Source organism: Phalangium opilio, unplaced genomic scaffold (genome assembly GCF_054372755.1).
Source record: "Phalangium opilio isolate 3A_F unplaced genomic scaffold, DU_Popi_V2 ptg000070l_1, whole genome shotgun sequence".
Taxonomy (NCBI): Eukaryota; Metazoa; Arthropoda; class Arachnida; order Opiliones; family Phalangiidae; genus Phalangium; species Phalangium opilio.
Window position 1 is genome coordinate 8,187,485 of NW_028324182.1, and position 23,570 is coordinate 8,211,054.

Below are 23,570 nucleotides of genomic sequence, written 5' to 3' on the forward strand. Positions count from 1 at the left end.
AGAAGGATATTTACCCAGGGTTGTTAAATTTCCGAAAATTAGGAAGATAAAAATGTGAATTCATGAGTGTTATTTGAATTCAATTCCCAATTATGTAGAACTTAAAAAAATATTAAACGCGTTTGTCACTGTGTCTAATAAAGCTTCTAAAAACCGCAGACAAACAATTCTCCAACGTAATAATCCTAGTCTTTATCACTTTCCAGAAGTTGATAATGATAAAGCTTTTCCATAATACCAAGGACGTTTTGTATTGCAATTTGAATGTTTGTCTTTCACTTCAAATTATGGAAATCCGACGCCGAACGAAGTAAAATATTTACTTTCCGAGAGAGAAAAAATACCGTTACATCCTTTGATAACTAGCGGCAGAAACTAGGAATAACATTAAGTTCTATTAATCCCAAAGTTGATACAAGGTGGGTCTCGAGAGATACTAATGTTTTTCTTGCAAATAAAACGTCTGCTGTATATCACAAAAGAAGAGAGTTTAATCTTAAAGTATACATCCGTATTAGTTCTCTTTAGAAAAACTGTTCGATGAAAAATAAACCGGCGTAAACTATTTTTAATTTTATTGGAAAACATCCTGTTAAAAAGAATAGACGATATAAACTATATAGCCTCGAGTGCAGTGAAAAATATTGATGGAAGTTAGTCTCTCTTAAAGATATTATAATTTTCAAAGGATAGAAAGAATGAAAAATCGACGAAAAATAATCGCTTCTTGGGAGAATCTTTCAAGTTTTTAGTTCCAGACAAAAATTCAGGAAATTATTCATTTTACACCTGATGTGTAGGTCTGTGAAGGGTAATAGAGGGGCATTGGTTTACTTTAAATTTTAAATGAAATAATAATATTTATTGGCGATCAAGGGATTTAAAACAATGCTTAACCTAGGTGTATGTTAAGGTTAATCCTCGTAAGAAAGAACAGATATTTATTCGGCAAGGTAGCAAATCATTGAGCCTATCTTTGAAACTTAATTGCCCCTGAAACTAAAATAGGTAAGATATCTCAAAAGCGCGTTCAAGCTAATAAAACCGGCTGTGGTTCTCCTCAAAACATATCGTATTTCGGGAAGGAACAATAATCTAGTCTTGGTCATCTTGTATTTTTTTGACGACTGTCCTTTTTCTCTAGAAAAAGTACCAGGAGTTTAGGGGAAAGCTTTGAAAGGATTAGCGAGGATTTATCTCAATATAAAAATAAGACAGAGACGTATCCCTTCAAAAAGTAAACATTTCGCTCAAGAGTCCCGAGAAGAGGAAAAGGGCAGGGCAAAGGCGGATTATTGGAACTTCTAGAGTCGAAGGGGCTCTTCTCTTTTCTCTATATTATTATTATTATAGTCTCTGTTCGCGCGTCTCCATCATTCTATCTCGCGGGCTATGGGAGCCCAAGCGCCTTGCCCTAATTTATCTCCCTTACGCTGTGTCGACAATGGTGCCCAGCCCCGGAGTAGAAAGGCCTTGCAAAATATAAAATATAGCTAGTCCGGAAGCGAAGGGGTAATTTTTGTTTCGTTATGATATTAGCTTTCCCATTTAAATTGAGCACACTGGCTTTGAAATTACTAAAAATATACAGAGATATGGCTTTTTGCGCAATTATGTTTAAAATTACTCTATTGACATCTTTGTGCTTATTTTCATTGGAATCTCTCGTGCTCAACTCGCATAATCGCGTGATGTCCTTTGTTTCTTGAGACACAATCAAGTTAGACTTAATTTCTTGAATAGGTTGTAAATTGCTGAATAGTTTTTGCTCCCGGACTATAAGGCAAGTAGGAAGAGCGAGATAGAGACTTTCTGAGACAATAAGCCCGAAAGGAGAAATAACGGTGCCCTTCCCACTAGATTATTTCAATTGGTCTCTCGTCGAGTGTTCACTTCTAACCTATAGAATGTCTTTTTCCGTTTGTTTTTTTCTTTTCATTCAGTACCCGCCACAAACATAGTCATCGTGGACGCCCACGGGGACACCGTCTCAGGAGACATTGGCCCATTTAACGAAGGAAACGACCTTCGACTGGTCTGCAGAGCATCTGGAGGTGAGAGAGCAATGCCAAACGCCCATACAGAGTGGCTCAGATCAAAGAATCAAACAACTCAATAGGTTCCAGGGAGAGGTTGTAAAAACCAAATCTTCTATTCTTATACAACAAGTTATAATTGCTGGCATATGATATTATTCCCCATAGAACAGGTTGAGCTTTGATCTGAGCCACGCTATCTGTATATACTACTCAGCCTGTAACGCCCAACTTTCCCGCCTATTTAAAGGGATAAGAGAAAGAATTCCCAATGGTTTCTCTAACACTGTCTTGAGCCTCAATACGACAAAAGTCAAACACCCATTGCAATACTCGGGCCGCGGTTAATATTTATTTTTCCTTTTTTCTCTCCATTACTCCCATGCCGATGGGTCGATAAATCTTATAAAGAGCGTTAATAGAATGGACCGTTACTGGTCACTGGTCACGTATTTTCTCTAGCATGGTGATATAAACTAATGGAGATGTGGAGTATTCTTGGTAAAAGCATATTTATTGTCCAACACTTTCCAATACTGTTTGGTCCGATAGAGATAATTCGCGTCGGAAACGTGTCTCTTCCTTCCACGATGAATTTTTCCTTCTTAAATTTTCATTTTGCAGTATCCATAACGAGAAAGTGTACGAGCAACTCCTTTAGCTAATTACACTAAGATCTTGGGACATAGGGCAGGCATTCTTTTTTAGTTACAAGGAAGTAATGGAATTTCTTTGCTACTCGCCCCTAAGGTCGCCCGCCTCCTACGGTCACGTGGAGAAGGATGGGTGAAATCATAGATGGAACGTACGTGGTCATGGACGCCAACGGGACCTCGGAGAACGAGTTGAGTCTTCGGAAACTGCATCGATCGGACCTGAAGGCCCAACTGACGTGTGAAGCCAACAACAATAACGCCACAAAGTCGTTAACGGCCACCGTGGTTATCGACCTGAACCGTAAGTAACGCATTCTTCTTCCGTATATGACTAAAGGCTATTAGACCAATATCTTCAAGGTTCCCTTTCTTTTCTCATACGGGACATAACCCAACTTGCGCGAGAAAAAAAAGTCCCCTTAGTTCCGCGGTGAGGTGATCAAATGGCGGAAAAGTTATTAAGTTACAAAATGCACATCCTTGATCAAATGAATTTGCCAAATTGAATAGTATTTTGGGTTAGAATTGCATATGTATCAAATTTTAAAAGAAATCAAACGTCACTTTTAACGGCTGACCTAGCTCTGTTTTCCTTATCTTCAACATCCATAGATCTATATAACTTTCATCACCAAGTCATAAAGAAATGGCCGAAATCAAAATAACTTAATGTCCAATCTCTCGTAACCTCGCGAATGGGATCATTGACGCGTAAAGACAACGACTGGAAGCGACGGCTCGAGCTTTCCCTATAAGAGTGACCACAAACCACGGTTAATTGCCCGGGCCTTTGTCGAATATAATGTTGCCGGACGTCAAGACGACGCGTCATATGATGCCCAATAAAGTATTCGCCGTTAATGACCGTATCCGTATCTAGATATACTCTTTCGGGGAACGAACCTCTACATAGTTCATAGATACGAGGACAGAAATCACGCTTGCAAATGATTCCTGTGACCTCCTTCACCAAACATAAAATCATTCCCTGATAAAGTAACACGCATTATTGTATGACCCCGAAATGTATACATTGCGAAATCCATGTTTACGCGTTGGGACGTTTAATGCAAACATTTTCCTCAAAAACTGTTCACAAAATTACGAAGTGTGACCATGTCTTTAAAAGAGACGTCTAATATAAATACATAAATAATATTGAATATTTGTTATTTATCGGAATTCGTTAACAAGGAATTTCATGGAATTAAGCAAACCACTCGCTCAGCCATCCGACTAAAACGTTTCAGTTTCCTCTTTCGGAAAATGTATTATTCAAAATTTAAATTACGTTATTAATTAGGAAGAGGTTTCAAATTTTAAACTACATTCGATGATTCCCTCTTAATCAATTTGAATTAATAACATCGCTCGGTTCGCCGTATATTTCCTCTTTTTCCCCTCTTAAATTTCTCGTCGATGTATCGCTCCCAATCCCACTTCGAAAGAGTAATCAATGATGATGTAAGGAAGCGATGCCGAGAACGAGGGGCTTATCACTTTTCATTACGATTTCAAGTTTCACGGAGAAAACGGTCCGTGAATTTACGCCACTTTAGATTAAGCCTAATTTGCCTATCCTAATTTCTCCAAAGACGCGCGTAGTATCATAAGTAAATAAAACAACTCAAGTTAAACCGCGCAATTTCTGTACTTTCCAATAGGCAAAGATTATTCGGTTTGAATAAACTTTCACCTCGCTTTAATTTATTAGGGATAATTATTCACGTGTATTAGTGTACTAATTATTGAGGGCGGTGATCCCCTCGACGACGAGAGAGGGCGAGAGGAAAGGGAATTCTCGAATAACTTTAGCCCCGAAACAATGAAAGGTAGCCCGTGAAGGACCAACCAAATGCGGAGCGAGACTATGCAATTTAGAAACGGGAAAATAGCGAAACAGCGCGCATTTAATTCGCGTTTGACGCCTGGAGAAATCGGCGACTAATCCCCGCGAGAGATCGACAATACCCAGCTTCTATATACCCTGGCTATAACGTTACATTCCACGTTAGAATGTTGATTTCCGTGGAGCGGGAATCTGTCTCAATCAACGCACCGGCCTATTGCGGCCTCGAATAATAAAGTCCCCTTCCTCCATCGCCTTTCCGACATCCCTCTTGCTACCGTACGTTTCTAGTTACCCTTTGGTAGTGTGGTTTAAATTCCCGCTTCCCTTCCCTGCCCTGAATGACAGAACGAAGGGCCGAGCATAAACTCGACTATGCCGTAATATAATTCGGAATTTCCGTATATTTACGGGGGGCTTAACTATTCGAGGAGACCAAATGGGCTAGTATGATCCTTCCATGATTTAGTGGTTTTCACCTGCAGGGCAAACTTAGTAACCAAATTATCAATACGTGATGATTTCTGCAGCACAAGGTTCAAGTGATTTTGCGTTGTATGGGAAATCAATGCGGAGTAATACTAAATTAAGGTGAAGAGAGTTCGCCTCACAATGGTGGTCATGGGAGAAGTCCAAGAAGAAGAGGGGTACTCATTTCCAATTAAGATGAAAGACATTGACCAACTTCATCCAGAGAGATTGAATAGAGGGGAATAAGCGGAAAGTCCTAGTCTAAACAAAAATTCGGAAGAGAAGGCTTTGCCATCGTTAAAACTTTGGTGAAACCTTTCCTTTACGTTCAGTTCGTTCTCGATTAGAAGACGGGACTTGGAGATGCAGACTGTACCAAGAAATCCAATGAGTTTCTCTAGCTTTTACACCGAATTTAATTTTCGATTCATACAGTGTTCCATTTCAGAGTTGTTTACTCGCGCAGAAAGGAATGTAATTAGCTTTATGCAAATCCTTCGTTAGGATGGAAACAAATGAATGGACCCTTTCAAAAGACCCCCAGATTTACGTAGAGATAGCGAGGACAAATTCTACAGAATTTTTCCTCTCACTGTAGGCGATAAAACCGCGCTATAGAGTTACGTTACCGGAGTAAAACCAAAAACTCCGCTTGGAAAGCTTTTCATAGGACATCGATAATAGCGTAGAAATTATGAGACCCGCAGAATCCTCCCTTCTCCAACAGAGGTTATAACGCGCTAGTTATTATGGAAATAAGATATTTCTCGCTTGACTCCCATTTGGAAAATTTCTCCTTTCACGCCTTAGACAAGAATTTCGCAAGATGGGCGGAATTTTAAAAGTCGACTTTCGGATCTTTCGTTTTTCAGTTTCACCCCATTTAAATATTTAATTGATGTGTCTTATTATGGGTTTAAACTGTCGCGTTGTAATCGTTCCCCGTTCCTTTAGAATAAACTGTAGTTAAGAATATTTACGAAGGTCATAAATATCTAATAACCACGTAGTCTTTGATCGACGATGTTTCCTGGATGTTCCTAAATAGATTATGGTTTTTTAAAGTTATCAATTGTACTTCAGAAGAGGTATAGGGTCAGAAAAACGCCATATATAAATAAAGGGGGCATTGCCCTACCCTATTTTCAACCACGTAAGGGGTCAAAACACTGACCACCGAATTAATACCAAAGGTTCTCACTCAATCTGCCTACACGGACATCCACATTCACTAAACAAATCAAATACACGGATGGATCCATGAGAGCTCCGTTATTTTGGGCTTAACATCTTGTTTCATTTAATTCCCTCGTCTTTTGTAGATTTTTCCAAACTATCTCCTTATTCTTACCCCTTTTTTCTCACATATTCTCTGTATTAGCATATTAAGATACTTGGAAATTAAACTCGAAGCGAGAGCGAGAAACCGCCGAGTCCGATTTAATATTTATCTAAGAAAACACCTTGCAGCTAGTTCAAATATAAATTTTCTAAAATTCCGATGAGAAGAAGGAAATATTCCCAAGCGAGGAATGAAAAAAATTAAAGACTAACGTAAGAAATCTCTTACTGGCGGCTCTGGCACAGTACTCCAGCAAATTGAATTAAATAAAGTACCGCCTTGTTAATAAAAGTACGTAATATATATATAGGCATCCCGTTAATATCGGTGAGCGGTGTTCAATTTACCTTCTGTTTAATATAATTATCTTTTCCCAATAAAATATACGCGCAGTTTCCGTAATCGAGTTACCAGACTCTCTATCTCTCTCTCTTTAAAGAGAGTTCGTACCTCTCTTCGTGCGCGAACGCAAGCTCATCCGTACTTTCTGAAGAGAAAAAGTCGACATGCATTATTCCTAAACTAAATCGAGAGTTTGGATACTTCATCAAAATAAATTTAAGTGCCTCAATAAATCTTAGATTAACTTAAGTAAACAAAAATAATAAACTAGGTCGGACAAAACTATAGAATTTCAATAACGGATGATATCTGCTACGTTCGAAAAGGCTTATGGCATATTGGAAAGTATCTGATCCCTCGAGGCAGTTACTAAGGAAAACGTCAGTGAAGAGTTGAAAATGTAGACAGAGAGAGAGAGAGAGAGAGAGAGAGAGAGAGAGAGAGAGAGGGGAGGAGGGAATATTCGCTTGGAATATTTCGCGGTCGACCAAGTTCCGCTGACTAGCTAGCAAGCTACCATGAAAAAGAGTAGCTTTTATACGAACTTACTAACTTTCCCTCAATTCTCTTTAAAAGGAAACTTCTTTTTTTTTGTACTTCCATACTCTTTCCCCTTTCCTACCACTTTCAAACTCTTCGCGTGACGAACGACGTTAATAGAACTAGAATGCAAATGAAGAGAAAGTTCTCTCTCTCTTTCTTCGATCAATTTGAATGAGGAGATGGAAGAATGTAGGGTACATCTATCGAACTATTGGACATCCGGCACTAATAGCCATCCCCGGATGAAACTCTTAAATAGTTCAAAGAAAAAAACCGTAGCAAAAGAAGACACTAAATCAAGGGTTGGTCCGAGGGACTTGGAAAGAATTTCACGCGCTTGTTGGTATGCTGGAGAAAAAAAAGCTGCTGGAAGAAAAAAAAACTGGGACACTAGCGCTCTGGCAACTACGAGGAAGATAGAATGAGGGAATAGGATTGTTAGGTTATGGATGGAAATCATGTACATGCAATGCTATGAATAAATAATAACCCAAAATAAGTTAGATGTAGATTTTTCTTTCTTTGAATTATTTATGAAATCTCTTGCTACTTGCGTTTGGCTACGATATTAGTTATAATTAAGAGCTTTGAAATTAACAATAATTCTAGTTTAAACATATACATGGAATAATTACCATGTCGTAATGCTTTTGGAAAAAACTAGTTACATTACTATATTCCAGGCAATGCGGGAGAACATAAAAGTCTTAGATTCCAGAGATTCAAGTCCATATCTTATTAATCCTTTGAGAACCGTTCTTAGTAGTAGTACACTTATTCGGTATTCCGAGAAAGCTCTTGCGGTTGGGTTCCTTTTTTTCTTGGGGACTTACTAGCAGTCTCTGTCTTCAATTTTATGCTCCATAAAATCACTTTATCGTCCAGAAGTATAAAAGTCTTACTTGTCGAAAAAGGTGGGGGAAAGGTTGGAAAAGAGAATAGTTCTGTTAAGCCTAAACAGGAATAGCACGGCTTCTGACAGAAAGTGTCAATTGCTTAGGATCTCCTTTTTTTTTACTCTTCCGAGTCTCGTTACCAGAATTACAAAGCACGATTTGTTTCGCGATCAGGTGAAATTCAAACCACTTTGAACACACCAGGGATTTTATGTTAGCCACTAAATCAAGCTAGTTTGGCGGTAGTCGCAGCTGGACATTAAATCCTGAAGTACTCTTTCTGGACACTCTATTTTTATGGATTTAATAGCATTATTCAAACAACCATAAGCAGCGTATCAATCATAAGTATGCTAATGCTAAACATATGAAAACGTTTGACAGTCACTGGACTTCTAATTATTTATAAGCCTTCGAGTAAGTTAAGTCAATTTAACACCAAATTACTTAAATTGTGTTATAGAAAGTCAAGAGATTTATGTCTTAGTCTGAAATTTGCAGTGTCAGGTTCGAAAAAAAAGTTTCTTCAAAAACATACTTATGGAAAATGATGATACCTATGCTACGACGCTTATTTTGATATCAAAATCGGTAGCTATGCCTTAGTTATTCCCCTACCATTAATAACGCGAATACTTTGGATTGTGCAGTATAGTCATTCTAAACGAAACGAGGACGGGCAGAGGAAACCAAAGTCGTTTCGCAGAAAATTGCGCGGAACGACCGCTCGTAAATAAAGCAGATTTTTTCTTCATTATTATTATTATTATTATTATTTCTATTTCGTTTCCTTTCTTTCTCTCATTTTCTGGAGTTACTCATCTGGTTAAATAAAATCCTATAAAGACATTAGTTTTATACGGTACGGTAAGCAAAACCGAAAAATTCTCCCATCATACCTGCCATATAGATAACTTAACTCACTATTTATCATATACTTCTAATAAAAATAACATTCTTAATTAATTGGTAAAAAAATTATTGAAAAACAAAATGTGCAAAAGAAAAAAATAATTATTCGAAATCGCCTGGAAGGCTACTTTTTCGTGAACATCTAAGTGCAGCAGGAAAAACATTTCTACAGGCGCCTATAGGATTAACATTGAGGAGTTTCAGCCTGAATGGCATCTTCCCCGTTAAGCGCTAATATAACAATGAAAACTTTAGAAAGTATTTAAAAATATATTAAATATCTTTTCACTTTTAAAATCAGTTTAAAATAGTATCATCTTAATTTTAATTCAGAAGCGAAACGAGCCTAGAAACAAGATTACAGAACAAAGCTATGAAAATTTTGAAACTATGTTCGTAAAACTTCCATTAAAATATTGCTCAAGGCAACCATTTTCATATTAGCGTTTATTCCTTAAGGAAAAACAAAATAGGTCAAAGCAAAGTTCCGTTCCGGAGGATGAAGAATAAATTAATAATGTTTAAGTGAAGTTACGTCTAAGAAAGAAATTATTTTATCTTTAAGATGTTAGGATGATATTTCTCGCGCTTAGAGATAAGGATTAAAATCAATATCTTTAATATAAACTAAGTAAATAAATAAATTACGGTTTCAAAGTTCATGATTCTATGCAATTTTGAAGATAGAGGAGGGATTACCGCTAAAACCCATAGATTATACCAAGTTGAATAGCTAAATTTATATTAGATAATTTGAACTGCTTTTACGAAGTTTAGGATGCAGGATTTGCCTTAAAATAGGGCTACAGAGCTGAAACCTTTATCCATTTTGGAATATTATCATCCTTTCTGATTAAAATGGTCACTCGCTCACCAAGTTGCTTTTGGGGCTTTTAGGAAAGAAAAAAACCTAATACATATTCCGTGCATGATGGGATGGCGAAGGGTGAGAGAGAGCTCATTGCCGGGTAATCGTCTATAATACTGAGCCCTCGACAGCTGCGATGGTAATTACAGAAAATAGCACCACCACACACTCTCTTTCTCTCTCTCTCCTCTAATTCGTGGCAGCTCTTTAGACTCTTACGCTGAGAGTGCGGATAAGTAGTAGAGCTAGCTCCTTCTCACTGGTCTTAAGACGAACTTAGCTTTATAAGGAAAGTGGGATGAGGAAAAGCCTTAAATAGGTCGCCTTGAACAAGCTTACCCATTTCCCGCTGGGAACGTCGGGATCGCGGACGACCACCCAACCCGACAATTTGTCAAGGGGGTTCCCATGTAAGAATTGTGAGGAATAACTACCAAGAAACCTTCAACACCTCCGCAACCAATCAGAAATAAATAAAAATCGCCTACGAAGTTCGGTTTGAGATACAAAATTTAAAAATTTACAGAACTAATCATTTTGAATTAGGTAGAGTGTTATCTTACTGTTTATTTCGTTTGACTTCAATGAAATGAGAAATGTGTTTCGTCATTTAAGTATTTAAAATATTCATTTAGGAAGGAATTTCCGCTTAAACGGCTCTGTTCAATTTCGCCAAACCTTCTTGATTCTAATAATGATTATTTAACTAATTGGTCGTATCTCTTCCTGATGTATGGAAAAAAATCTAAATTGAGGACTTCTTTAGTGAGTCTATGAACTTCTGCTGCCATTTTGCCAACCACTAGAGGTAGGCTTGACGACAGAATCCCCAAAATATTCGGACCTAAAGGATCGTTGGTGATAAGGAACTCGAATTACGAGCAGGGGCCCTCTATCGGACGAGAACACGCGTCACTCGCTTTGAATAGTGGGAGCGAGGCTTAAAAATGTTACTTAATGATCTAATATATTTAAGATTAAATCTTTCGCTCGCCTACCCCTGTTAATCGGCCCCAACTGGTCGCCTACTTCATAAATCATTAATTTCACCATAGCTAAACTCCCTCTGGTGGTTCCAGGAGGAGCCTCACTTTTAGCCCGATATTAAAAGAGTATGAAATATTGGATCTTACGAGTAGACCATACTCGAGGGGCTAACCACTGTCTGGAATTCTCAGTTGTAAAGCCAGTATAATCGTGGATTAAACCTAGTAAATAACCCCTCAAACAGACTTTACCACGTATATATTACAGCTAAACCAACCGTGATGACGTAATGGTAGTTTCCCCTGCCGAAACATTTTCCAAAAGCAGAATTTTTACACAAGTCTGGGCAGCAGTCAGTTTAACTTGACATTTGAGAAGGGTGTAAAACTAACCTATACTCAAAGAATTCCTTTAAAAAAACAAAACTAACTTTGACATTTTTCTTCCTCATGAAGAGATCCACTAATTACGCAAATTTCTTAGTTTCAATAATGCAAATTGTACATGGATTGTAAAAGGAACAAATTTTATGTGAAAAAATAATAAATAAACTCACCATTTTCGTCAGTTCCTTATTTAGTTGTCGCTTGAATATTCGGTTTCTGTGATATATACGGTTTTATCCTTCCGTATCGTTCTGCTCCTAAAAAAATAAGGTTAAAATTTAATCAATTCAGCTAATATGCTAAACAATAACTGAAAAATGGATAAATAAAATAATATATTCAATTTAATATGAATTCAACCTTGTTTAAAACCCTACACTAAATATTGATTTTCTATCCATTCCTCGAAGGAATTGTTTTTAATGTTAGAGGCATCCCTAAGCCTAGGCGGAAGAAGATTAAGGTCTATGGTCTTAGTGAGACAGTTAGATGCATGGGGAGACGGTCTATGATTACATAGGCATATCCTTTGGAAAAATAAATAAAACACTTTGAAAAACTGGAGATCAAATTCTTTCTGGCAAAAGAGAAACCCAAAACAAGGCCACTGCATCGTTTGCCGGACTTTGTAAGCTTGATTTATGGCTGGCTTTCCATTGACTATACAACTACCAGTCTTAAAGGAGTCGAGTTTAATATAGATAAAACCGGTTTTGTACTGAAAAAAATTAACCCATTGTAAGAATGGTTTCTACTATACTAGTAGACCCTTAACAACCACACGTAAAGTGTTTTAAAAGGGCAAGTGACACAGTGAGAACAGTTGACCACGAAGGTTTACTTATTTTTCACTATACGGCTATAAGTGCAGGATCTTACTTGCCTACACCCGTTTCATTCACCCAATTCACTCAAAACAGCTTGCAATGATCTCCTTTAAAAACCACTCTTTATACGTATACTTCATCCTCCCTTTGTCATCTCTTGAGCTTCGAAGCCGTAGAAAACAGAGTAAAAAAATCCTTGCATTAAACCTGGATGACTTCGGAAAGTCCCATAAGGTATATAAAAAGTTTGCCTTCTGCTTCGGTATTTTATTAAAAGGCAAACAACATCCTTCTTTCTCCTTTTTCGTTTGGTTTATTAAAGATACTCGTATACCTAGAGCTAGGGGACCCGTTCATGTTTTGGGACCAATCTCGTTGGCTTGTCCCTCAACGAATGTAGCCAGGATAATCAAAGACACATGACCCTTATTGCATCAAAATACTTCACATATGTTTTTCACTACCAAAAATGAATTATTTTACAAAACATTCTTTGAAGAAACAAAATTATTTGCTCATTCTTATATTGGCATTGTTTTTGTTTTCGGAACAGTGAAACCGGTAGACGTTCACATATCAACTTCCAGTCGTCCTTTGACAGCGGGAGAACGAGCCGAAATCGTTTGCGAAGCCCTGGGCGCCCGCCCGCAGGCCAGAATAATTTGGTTAAAGGACAACAAACCGTTGACCACGACAGTGGCCGAAAATTGGGCCCGAGGAAATTTGACAAGTAGTAAACTCGTCATCAAACCAACTAGAGATGACGATGGGAAACATTTAAGTTGTCGCGCGGACAACCATAATATCCCAGATAGTGCCAAGCAAGCCGCTTTACTTTTGCGCGTTTATTGTGAGTATTATTGTTTTGATAGTGTTTCTTAAAAATTTCAAAGTTGCATACATATTTTAACTTACATGAATCATAACCCGATTGAATGAAATGCTATAAAATATAGAGCTACTAATTGCATAGTTCAATCTAGCATCATGTAGTATTAATAAAGCAATAAAACATTTCATTCAGATCGTTACTTTAAATTTAAAATTCTGAAAAAAATGGAAAAATATGATTATAGAAAAGTATTTTTAGGGGTAGGGTTCGAAAAATGCGTGTAAGTTATTGACACCGATAAGAAAGGTTCTTGGGTGCGAAAGCTCTTCGTTTATAACGATTTTCGTGCCGAAGAAGCTGCTATGCCTCGATCCACAGGGCGTTCAGAGAAGCTCCCAAACCATATACCGTATCGAGTTTTAAATAATCCCTCTTGAAGCACTTCTAGTCACGGTATTCTTTGTTGAAAAATACGGTATATTATACCCTAGCTTAGAATTATTTTTTTTTTCGGGCGCCACCTCTTCTTTCAAAGAAAAAAATGAGCGCGAAAAAGAAGCGGGAAATGACAAAATAGCCCGTATTCTTACGCTATCAAAAACACGCGGCGCCCCCAGAGAGATTAATATACGATTGTTTTTCAAAGGATTTTTATATCTACACCCACTAGCTTCGCAAATGATGATAAATTATATTCCAACGCCTTCCTTTTTTGCTCATTCTTCGCGCCCTTTCCTTTTGATCCGAAAAAATATGAAAAAAAAAAGATGAAAAACCGTCATGGTGGTAGCGAAAATTCGAAAAAGAAGAAGCAAGCGGATGAAAAGATTATAAAAATGTATTATCTTTATAGCTCTATTCGTTTCAACCCCTAAATTACAATGTTTCCGCTCCCAGTGAAAATACAGAGATCTTAAAAGATCAAGATCTAAAACGTTCATTCATTTCAAATTGGTTTTGCAAAGTTTTATATCACAAAAAAATGGATTTAATAGGAATTTTTCTTAAAAACGGGTTATGACAAACTAATTTAGTTATAGTTTAGATAACATACTGAACTTAAAGCGGAATCGCGTGGTGTGCGAGCCCTAATCGACTAGAATTTTCAAGCAGTCCATTTTCCCTTTGATACCCTATCATCCGTATTCCTTAGTATAGGTGGAAATCTTGTCTCAATTATCGGTCCTTAATAAATTTCCCTTGTCATCTTTAAAACGATGATCCGAATACGCTTACGATGGTCTTTTTACAGCGGGCAGGTCGTTCCTATCATTAATTTTAGTCGCGACGTCGAATTTTTAGAGCGTTGATCATAATCAATTCTTTCTTATCTTTATACGCGATTGCCCTCTTAAGGTCTACGCGAGAGAAAAAGTACAAAAAACTTTAACGAGGGTTAAAGGCGAGAAGATCGAAATTTTTTTTAAAAGACGTTTCCTGGAGCTCAGTTAGTCTTATATGGGTGGGTACTGAAAGATGATAATAAGAGGAAATGGTTTTACACCGTCCAAATTCATGCATTTTATCACGTTCTACAGAGATTATTTGCAAGGAATGAAAATAGCACGCTTCCGAAACGTTCCGATATCCACAAGGAACTTAAAAAGAAAAGAAAGTAAACACATTCGAATTTTTAAGGAAAAATATAGAAAAAGGTTAAAGATCTTTCCCTATATCCGAGGAGAAAGAAATGCAAATAAAAGAGTGACAGGAAGCCATGGAATGATGCATGACTTTTTCAAAGGAATAGGATCTAGAGACTAGTGATAGCCGAACGCGTGCCTTCAGACTTTGACGCCTTTACGCCATGCTAAAAAAAATTGATCGATTCCGGTTTTGTTCTTCTCGCCACTTGTTTTAAATCATTCGATTTTCCGGTTCCCAACGAAGAGAGTGAAAGTTTCTTTCACTGTCATGTCGACGAGGATAAAACGTCTGAACGAATCGACTCTCGATGCAAATATCCCCGAGGAAAAGGTGCCCCTTTCCATTAGGATTATTACTCGCGGCAATAACTCTTAAGAGAAGGGGAACGTTACCAAAGATTTGTTTTCACTAAAGTCACAAGTATCCCTTTAATTAGAAAGTGGTTTCTATTAAGAATATAACCATAACAAGTAAAGTTACGTTTGAAATATAAACAAACTTATACTGGCGCGAGAATCAACTTTACCTTCAGGCTCAAGGGATTATTGCCTTAAGGGACTAGAGATTGTAAACATTCGAGCATTATTAGCCAATCTCAATATTCGAGCTTACGCAACGAATGCGTGTTAAATAGAATAATCGCAACACAAGTGCGAACGGAATACGCTTCATTTTCCTCAGAACATTGATTGGAACCTCTTTCAAAAATGAAATGCAAAGTTAGTTCATTTGGATAAAAAAATAATAAATTGGTTGGAAATTTCAAAGGCTTCTTTGGAAAATGAAGAAATTTTGCACTCAAATATATAAAAATACAAAAAAATTAACAAGCAACGTTTTTTCTTTCTTTTGGTGAAGAGGATTTGTAAATCTAATGTGTCAAAGTTACTGTAACAAGGCTTAATCCCACGTTTTTTTGGCTTCTTTTTCCAGATAAACCGATCGTCTCCGTAAGCATCCCCAAATTGAAACACAAGAGCGAGATCTACGAAGACAGTTCAGTGGAGTTAGTGTGCAATATTACCGCAAATCCATGGGTATTAGACGTCTCGTGGTACTTCAACGGGAAGCCCTTGCGGCCCAACTTAAAACTAGGCGTGGTGATCAAAAACTTTTCTTTGATACTGTACAATATAAGTCGCGAACAAAGCGGTCATTACCAGTGTTCGGCCACTAACGTGGTCGGCAAAGAGACCAGTCAAGAGGTGACGCTGTCGGTAATGTGTAGGTCATTACGTGCTGCCCCTAAACTTACAAGTTTCCTTTCCAGCGCTCTCGTTTCCTAAAGACCTAGGCTCCATCCTAATCTCATTTTATTTTTACTAACTTCCTTATCGTAAAAATCTCTTTTTCTTTGTGTTGGTTCGATTTTATTCTACCCGCGGTATACGATGGTCTCCGAACAACCCTTGGGCTGAATTTCCCACTCAAGAGAGAATGGGAGAGCAAAATCTCTTCCGGTTCAATCCTAATTGAAAATTTAAGTTAAACAGTGCCGCGGGGAGATGGAGATGTTGATTTCTCCCAAAAGGTATATAATACCATATTAGTGAAGTTTAACGGAAATTGATGAACCATCCATTGAAATTAACAAATAAGGATATATCATTCCTCACTGGGAAATAGAGTTTTGCGCGAGTCTGTATTGTGAAAGCTCGTTCTATCATGGATAAGGCATCTCCACATTTATCAACGTTTGAAATATATGGGACTAAATATGTTACAAAAAACACGTTTCTTTAGATGAATACCATTTCCCAATGATGGAAAGGTCTTATTTGAAAATTTCTGTGTGTTATTCGTGAATTTCTGAATCTCGGAGACACCGATCGTATACCGCCAAATGTTCCCTTCATATTTTGATACGAAAACGGGTGGAAAATTCGCGTAAATTGTCTCGAGCGCGTTATCGGTAATATAATATGACGCGATGGCGTTGGAAAGGTAGGTATCGTTCGGTATTATGGGTTATATACAAGTTGACGGTGTTTTAGTTTCGCCGGTATGCAAGGAAGGTCAGAAGATAGTGTACGGAATTTCAAAAGGTCGAACTCTGAAAGTGACTTGCGAAGTGGAAGCCGACCCGGAAGACGTCACCTTCTTTTGGGTCTTCAACAACACGTACCATAAGAAGCACATATCCAGTTTCTTCTTAGCCAGTAAGCTAAGAAGCGTCGCCAATTACAAGCCCAAGACGAACGAAGATTTTGGCAGTTTATACTGCTGGGCTAGAAACATCGTCGGGGTTCAAAAGGAACCTTGCATATTTTCCGTTATACCCGCAGGTAGAATACGCAATTACGCATGTTTGCTTTTTTAAACAAGGTCAAATTAGATTTTTGAGATACAATACCAGGGAAGCGAACGTAGATTTCAAATTTGCGTTTGGTATTTTTCCGTTTATTTTTTAAGAAATTGGAAAGAAACATGGTGCCTCCTTTTTTGGATTTTTGGTATTTTGTCTACAGTTTAAGATTCACTCTCTAATGTCGCGATTTGCTTTTTCGCGTGTTGAACTATCACTCATTTTTAACGAACGTGTCGGGTCACGCGCTAGGCGTTACTTTATCAATAAAGAAAGCCACCGAGTTAATCCTTAAAACCAGTATTTAGGAGAAAAAGAGAGTACTTACGGTCTTAAGCCTTGGTCATAAGAGATTTTGGGTACTTGGTTAATATTTAAAGACGCGACCCGCCCACTCGGTGGAGTCTCTGAGGGATATATTCCAGGGAAGGGATAAAAATTAAGGGTTGAAACTTTGGCTGTAATTTATTTTGAAAGAGGCTTGACTTAAAATATCGTTTGCGAGATTTTTAACGAACTTTTTACATGGGGTAAATGGTTTTTGAATGGAGGTTTTTTTGTGGTATGAAAAAAAACTCAAGTATTTTTACGTACCCTTCTTACAAAAAATGGTTGTAATTTAACCTTTAGGTAAATTTGAAAAGGTTATTTTGACTTCTGACCCCTTTTTTATCATCAGGCCTCTACTAGAAGCCTAATTTTCATTTTAGGCATATTTATCTAGGTAAAAACCTTCAATCATATTTGCTTTCTCTCGCAATGAAATTTCATCATTTTATGGTTATGAACAGAACGTGAAAAGATTTTTCCCATTCATTTTGAACGGAAAAGGGAAAGTGATCAATGAATCATGAAATTACGCCGCGTTTCCTTCATAAATGACGGCAAAGTTTGAAAAAAAAAAGACTAGATTTGAGAAAATTGCGTTCACGTCCCTACCTCACCCCTAATTGTATAATAGAGAACTCGCTTTTATATATACGACATTAATAATGGAAATTTTTTTAGCTAGAAAAAGGCCGGGATTTAAATGTAATCTTCCTAGGCTATTTACCATTTGTGTTTGCGGGGGAAATTTGATTAGGTCCATTTTAGGTAAAGCTCCTTGGGTCGTTTACAATTTAAGTTCTACAGAAACCCGTCGTAACGGAAGGTTCCCGGTAGATAGGATACAACGCCCGTCTACTCTCCAGGGTAAATTTTCAACTTAAGGATGGTAGGGATGGCTTTAAGGAGAAAAAAATCTTCATTCCATCCTAGCGGAGCGTAGAGGGGAGATAAGAAAGGAAGGTATATTCATAAACCTATTACGAAAGGTTCCTATAAGTGACACGCATTCAAAATCTGGGATATCATTATGTCTTTTTTTCCTTCGAAGTCTTTTTATACTACTTCCGGATGATGTAGATGGTCGAAATTCGGCAAAGTGTTTCCTAAGACGCCTACAATGATGTGATAAATTCTAAAAGCCCAAAAATTTGTCCCGCCTGTTTAAGGGATACACATGTATAAACAACTCTAAAATTCCCTGGTCTTGCCTCTTCGTGACAGTGTGTTTAAAATTAACACTATCTCCCATGCCTGCCGAGGACAGGCTTAAATATTAGTGAAATAGAAATAAGCTATTTGAAATTTGTGAATTAAGTACAAATCAATCTGATTTGGGAAACAGTCTTGACAGGCCAGGTGTGACCGGATTAATATCTTTAATTCTGATGTTAGCTTCCTCTTAGTTTTTTCTCAGATAATAAACAATTCAATACACAACTAGCAAAATATTTACGCAGTATGTCCAAAAGTGTCTAGCTTATAGGGACCTTACATAACAAGCTTATGGAGAAAGGTACACTGCATTATCTTCCCCCCGGGAGAAACGAGCCGAACAAATTTAAGCGTCGAGGAGACACAGTCACTACTCCTACCTTACGACGAAACCATTTTGTATAAAACATAATCGTAAGCGCGAGGTTATTGAATACGAGAGGTTGACTACGACGGTATTGGCTCCTGTGAACTTAACCAGTTGTGTCGAAATATTTTTAGGACCTCCGGATCCAGTGAGTAACTGTGCCTTTGATAACGTTACGACGGATAGCGTGACGCTAAACTGTGATGTAGGCCACGGGGAAGGCGACGGTGACACGTATCTCTTGGAAGTCTACAAGCAGGGCAAGCTGGAAGCTAACTTGAGCTCGACTGTACCGAGATTTTTCGTCAACGATCTACCCTCGGCCACGGCACTCGTATTTGTCGTGTACTCCAGTAACTCATTAGGGAAAAGCGAAAGCATCACCGTGTCCGTTAAAACAAAGGGACAACCCTTGTCTAAAATAGGTTAGTTCGATTAACTAACATTCAACCAAAGATATAGATCAATTATAGATGTCGTTTGGTGATCCTTTCTTATACAGAGTGATATTTTTTAATCTGATATAAATTCTTCCGTGTATTTTAAGGGTCAGAATGAATCAAAAGAACATGACAGAGAAGTTTATTTTCATCTACTTTTCATCTAAATGTTTTAAAATGTTAAAAATATTAGATAAAATCTCCACTATAATTTCACAGGGTTAGATTTCTGGACGATCATATCTTGAACCTTGTCGTTATTGATTCATTCTGACTTCTAAAATACATCTTTGAATTTCCACCAGACTTATAAAAACACACCCTGTATATCTTCCAAAATTTATTGGATTAGATAAAAAATATTCCCTTTTGACGCGTGTGCGCTGTGCTAAAAACGCTCGGCGCGTTTCCTTCTCTTTCAAGAAATAACATTCGTAACTTCATATTCATATACTTTCTAAGAGATCCATTTGTGAATAGGAAATTTGTTTTTAGAATAGGGACTTTGAATAAGCGTTGATGGAGGCGCCGTGCCTCCAATATGGAATTTCGCCTTAAGAAAGAATGCCTATCAAGTGAAAGAAGTAAAAGAGCAAGCGGTCTCGCGCCCTTTTCCTATAGGTCGTCCACGTGACTAAATTGAATTGAGAGTAAATGGAGGCTGGAGAGATACGCGGGCTAGGGAACAAGCAAAACGGAACAATCTACCACCATTGATTGTATTCAAGGCAGTCGCGAACTGATGGAATAGACTTGAGATGGAAAGGAATAAGAATTCTCTAGAGGCTAAATGCCGTCGCGCTCTCATACATCTCTTCGTATTCCCTCGAGTCGCAGCTTTGCTTTTTTTGCTAGCATAAGATGTAAGGAAAAAAAAAATAAAGAATCCAAGGTATATATATACGAAAACAAGCAGATTCCCTCGCCTAAGCTGATAGAGGCGGTCTTTACACGCTATACTAACACGAATCTGTTCAATTCAAACATGAATTAACACGAAAAAACATATTGTTTCCTTGATTATAGTTTGAAATGTCAAATGAAAAGGGTTCATCAAATGTTCAACGCAATTGCAGTAACATTACATAGAATATTCATGGGGCGTATTAAATCTACCCATGGGTATAAAGGCCGAAAGCCAAATTCTGGGCGTTTTCCCTAGAATAAATACTCCGGTTCCTAAGCTAAAAAAGAATGTTGCCATGGGAAAAATCCTTAGCCTGGCGACTTCGTGGCAAGAAATTTAAGAAGAAGAAGAATACTAGAGAAACAGCAAAAAAGTTCTACTTTTTTCTTCCATTTTAAAAAGGGATGGGATGGAGATGACTTTTTCATGGTTCGGAGATCAACGAGCGCTTCTAAATTTTTCCTACATATATTTAGCCTTCGCGCTTAGTCCTTACAAGTAGGCACCATGTTACGTAAGGGTCAAATAGAAAGGGGTCAACCATCCTCGTTATAGTATAAATCTATTACACACGAGGTTTTGCAGGTGTGGCCCTTCAAAATTGTGTCATTTATGTTGTGTTTTGATAATTTTACAAGAAAAATAAGTGAGATTATTCTGGTCCTGAAAAGTTGAAAATTTGGTATTGTTTTGAGAGTTTGAAAGAATAATCAATGTCAAAAATTTTATTCTGGGTTATTTTTATCGAAGAATGATGGTTTTTCTTTATTTTTCTAACAATACTGCCTTGTTTTGAGCTTGGGGAATGGTACTTAAAGTGATTCATTTTAGTATCTCAAAATTAATTTCGGTAATTCTATCCATATAGGAGACTTCTACACGAGTTTCACGCCTTTGGGGACTTCGTTAGAGATTACTCTGGGTTGCGTCACTGCTCTTTTTCTATTGGCCTGCTCAGGAATATTGGTACTAAGAAGATCAATGAAGAAATCTCGAAAAGGTAAAACTTATTTTGTATTTTCTTTTACACATTTTTAGTCTTATATCTTATTGTTCGGTTTGGGCGCTCTTAATTTGCTACTTGAATTTTTCATTGTCTGTGAAAATTTAAACCCCACTGTTTATTTTCCACATATCATAGTATGAAAGTTATACAGTTGCAAACTTTAACATTCTAACAATGTGTTAACAACAAACAATTAATTCAGAAACTGGCAAGGTTTTGTAATAGACGCTTTGTTTCAATTTAAAATTTCGTAAACCTCAATTTTGTCGCTTTCACCTTGACAAAATATTACCAACAATAGCAGGCCTTCTCTGGATCCCTATTTCGAGCTATCCAGTGTAAAATAAACACAAAAGGATCACAAAGAATAGCTTTTCGAAATATAGTGTTACATTTTCAATAGGCTTTCGTTTCGTTTTAATATAAGAATAGAGAAATTTTCTATTTTTATAGCACAGCATGGCTCGGATTAATAAAAATTGACTTTCGTCTGGTGCTGGAGCCACATTCATATTTGCATCTCTTTATTGATTCTTTTGATCTGAGCCATCCTGTGTAGAGAAGAAAGTTTTCCCCTAGCGTCTTTAGAGAAGAGAAAAGTTGAAGAGAGAGAGAGAGAGAGAGAGAGAGAGAGAGAGAGAGAGAGAGAGAGGGAGGGAGAAAAGGGAAGACCTAATAGACCTTAAGCAATGCAACGCAGTCTCCCTCGAGCGACTCAACTCGGCTATTGCTGGTTGCAAGATTTTTGGGGCCATTTCTCTTCTTTTCCCCATCCAAGAATGGGAGGACGCGAAGCAAAAGAGGAGAGATTTAACCCGAAACCTTTTCTTAAAAGAGAGAGAGAGAGAGAGAGAGAGAGAGAGAGAGAGAGAGAGAGAGAGAGAGAGAGAGAGAGAGAGAGAGAGAGAGAGAGAGAGAGAGAGAGAGAGAGAGAGAGAGAGAGAGAGAGAGATACAGATACGTTAGTTTCTATTGGGGATCTTGGTGTTTGAGTATGAGAAAAGAAACCGTGGAAAGTAGCAGTTCCTATAGCTAGAAAGAAAGGGCGATACGCGAATTCATGAAAGTTAAGAAAAGGGACGGGGGAAAGAACTGACTCTGTACCAGAGATGAATCGCCCTCTTGTGTATTGGATATCTTAACTATAAAAGCTACTAAATCCATCAAATACTACTTCTCTTTGTAGATTTTATATTGCTTACTGATAGCGTATGTCTTCGTAGTTTGGATTACCAGCATATCTAGGAAATATGGAACTTTAAAAAATTTACTGGATTAATTACACGCTAAGCTTCCAACATCATTCTATAACTTAAAACTATAGATAATTTATGAAACACTCTATTTGACATTTCTCCGAAGAGCTTATTATGTGAATTCCTGAATTCCTTGACTACTTTTTCGTAAATTTAGTTTTTCTTGGTACAAAACCCATCTTTGTATATCTATGGTACGACCGTCAAGCGTTTCGGTTTTTATTGAGGTGTTTTTTCGTTTAGAACTTTGAGTTGTTGAAAGTTACGCCATTAGAGAGTGAGAGTGTTACTAGGTCGCGTTGGCTATGGCCAGAAGGTTTGATGGTTGCGAGAAAGAGAGCGAAAAGTACAAAAAGATCGAGAAATATAGAGATCCGAGACACGACGAGTCAAGCCCCGCCGGGAAAACAGATCGTAGGGGAGTTGGAATGGCTAGCTTCCTTTAAAACTGTTTCTTTCTTTTCCATCCAACTGGACGGGGTTCAAAAGCTAGGAACGTCATGGGTGGACGAAGAGAAAGATTCGTTTTCCCCGTTTTTGTAGCGAAAAAACGATTTCTCTTCTCACTCGGAAGCCTCTTTTTTTTTAGTTCCTTGCCTTTTTAGTTTCATATAGGACGAGAACAGCTTTGGAAACATTTCATTACTACCTACAGTGGTGCCATGTTTTGGAGAGTTCCATGAATGCGTTACACGATATTGATGTTAAAACTTAATCGCATTTGTGACACCATATTATCATTGCTTCTCCCTCCAAAATTTCAATGTCGATATTATTGTTGATACATTAAACACCCTCTGTAGAGATTTCCCTGGTAGTTATGGAGGAACTATATTGGTCTGCCTCACATTGTTTTCACTCAGTCGATGGCCAACGCCAATGGTTCTGTAAGGACTTTTCTTCGCGTACGCTCCTTCTAAACAGTTCCAAAAGATAGACGAGTATATAGAGAGGAGCCCTCTAACCAGACCCTAAGCGTCAATCTTGATCAAGGCCCTCTTCCCCCAGATTCTTGCTAGCTTGGTGATTCTCTTTATACGATAGAAAGGACCCAAAAATAAGAAATAGTCGACTGTGACATGAGCTGGGCCTATCACTTCTAGACGTAGACCAAAACTGGCCCCATAGCCTTTTCTCGAACCATCTATATTTT

The 23,570-nt window shown here is 37.7% G+C and overlaps 1 protein-coding gene across 5 annotated transcripts in view; it reads left to right on the forward strand.

Moving 5' to 3' along the window:
* LOC149661405 (neural cell adhesion molecule 1-like) overlaps positions 1–23,570 on the forward strand; it is a 44,131-nt gene that overhangs the window by 10,314 nt on the left and 10,247 nt on the right. For 4 of the 5 annotated variants that reach the window (XM_089842912.1, XM_089842913.1, XM_089842910.1 and 1 more), the window contains 7 exons: positions 1,944–2,054; positions 2,787–2,993; positions 12,669–12,965; positions 15,528–15,818; positions 16,589–16,879; positions 18,943–19,233; positions 21,024–21,155. In XM_089842912.1, the coding sequence (XP_089699038.1) occupies positions 1,944–2,054; positions 2,787–2,993; positions 12,669–12,965; positions 15,528–15,818; positions 16,589–16,879; positions 18,943–19,233; positions 21,024–21,155 (1,620 nt within the window). The remainder of the gene's footprint in view (positions 1–1,943; positions 2,055–2,786; positions 2,994–12,668; positions 12,966–15,527; positions 15,819–16,588; positions 16,880–18,942; positions 19,234–21,023; positions 21,156–23,570) is intronic. The other variant, XM_089842914.1, reaches the window with a different exon arrangement.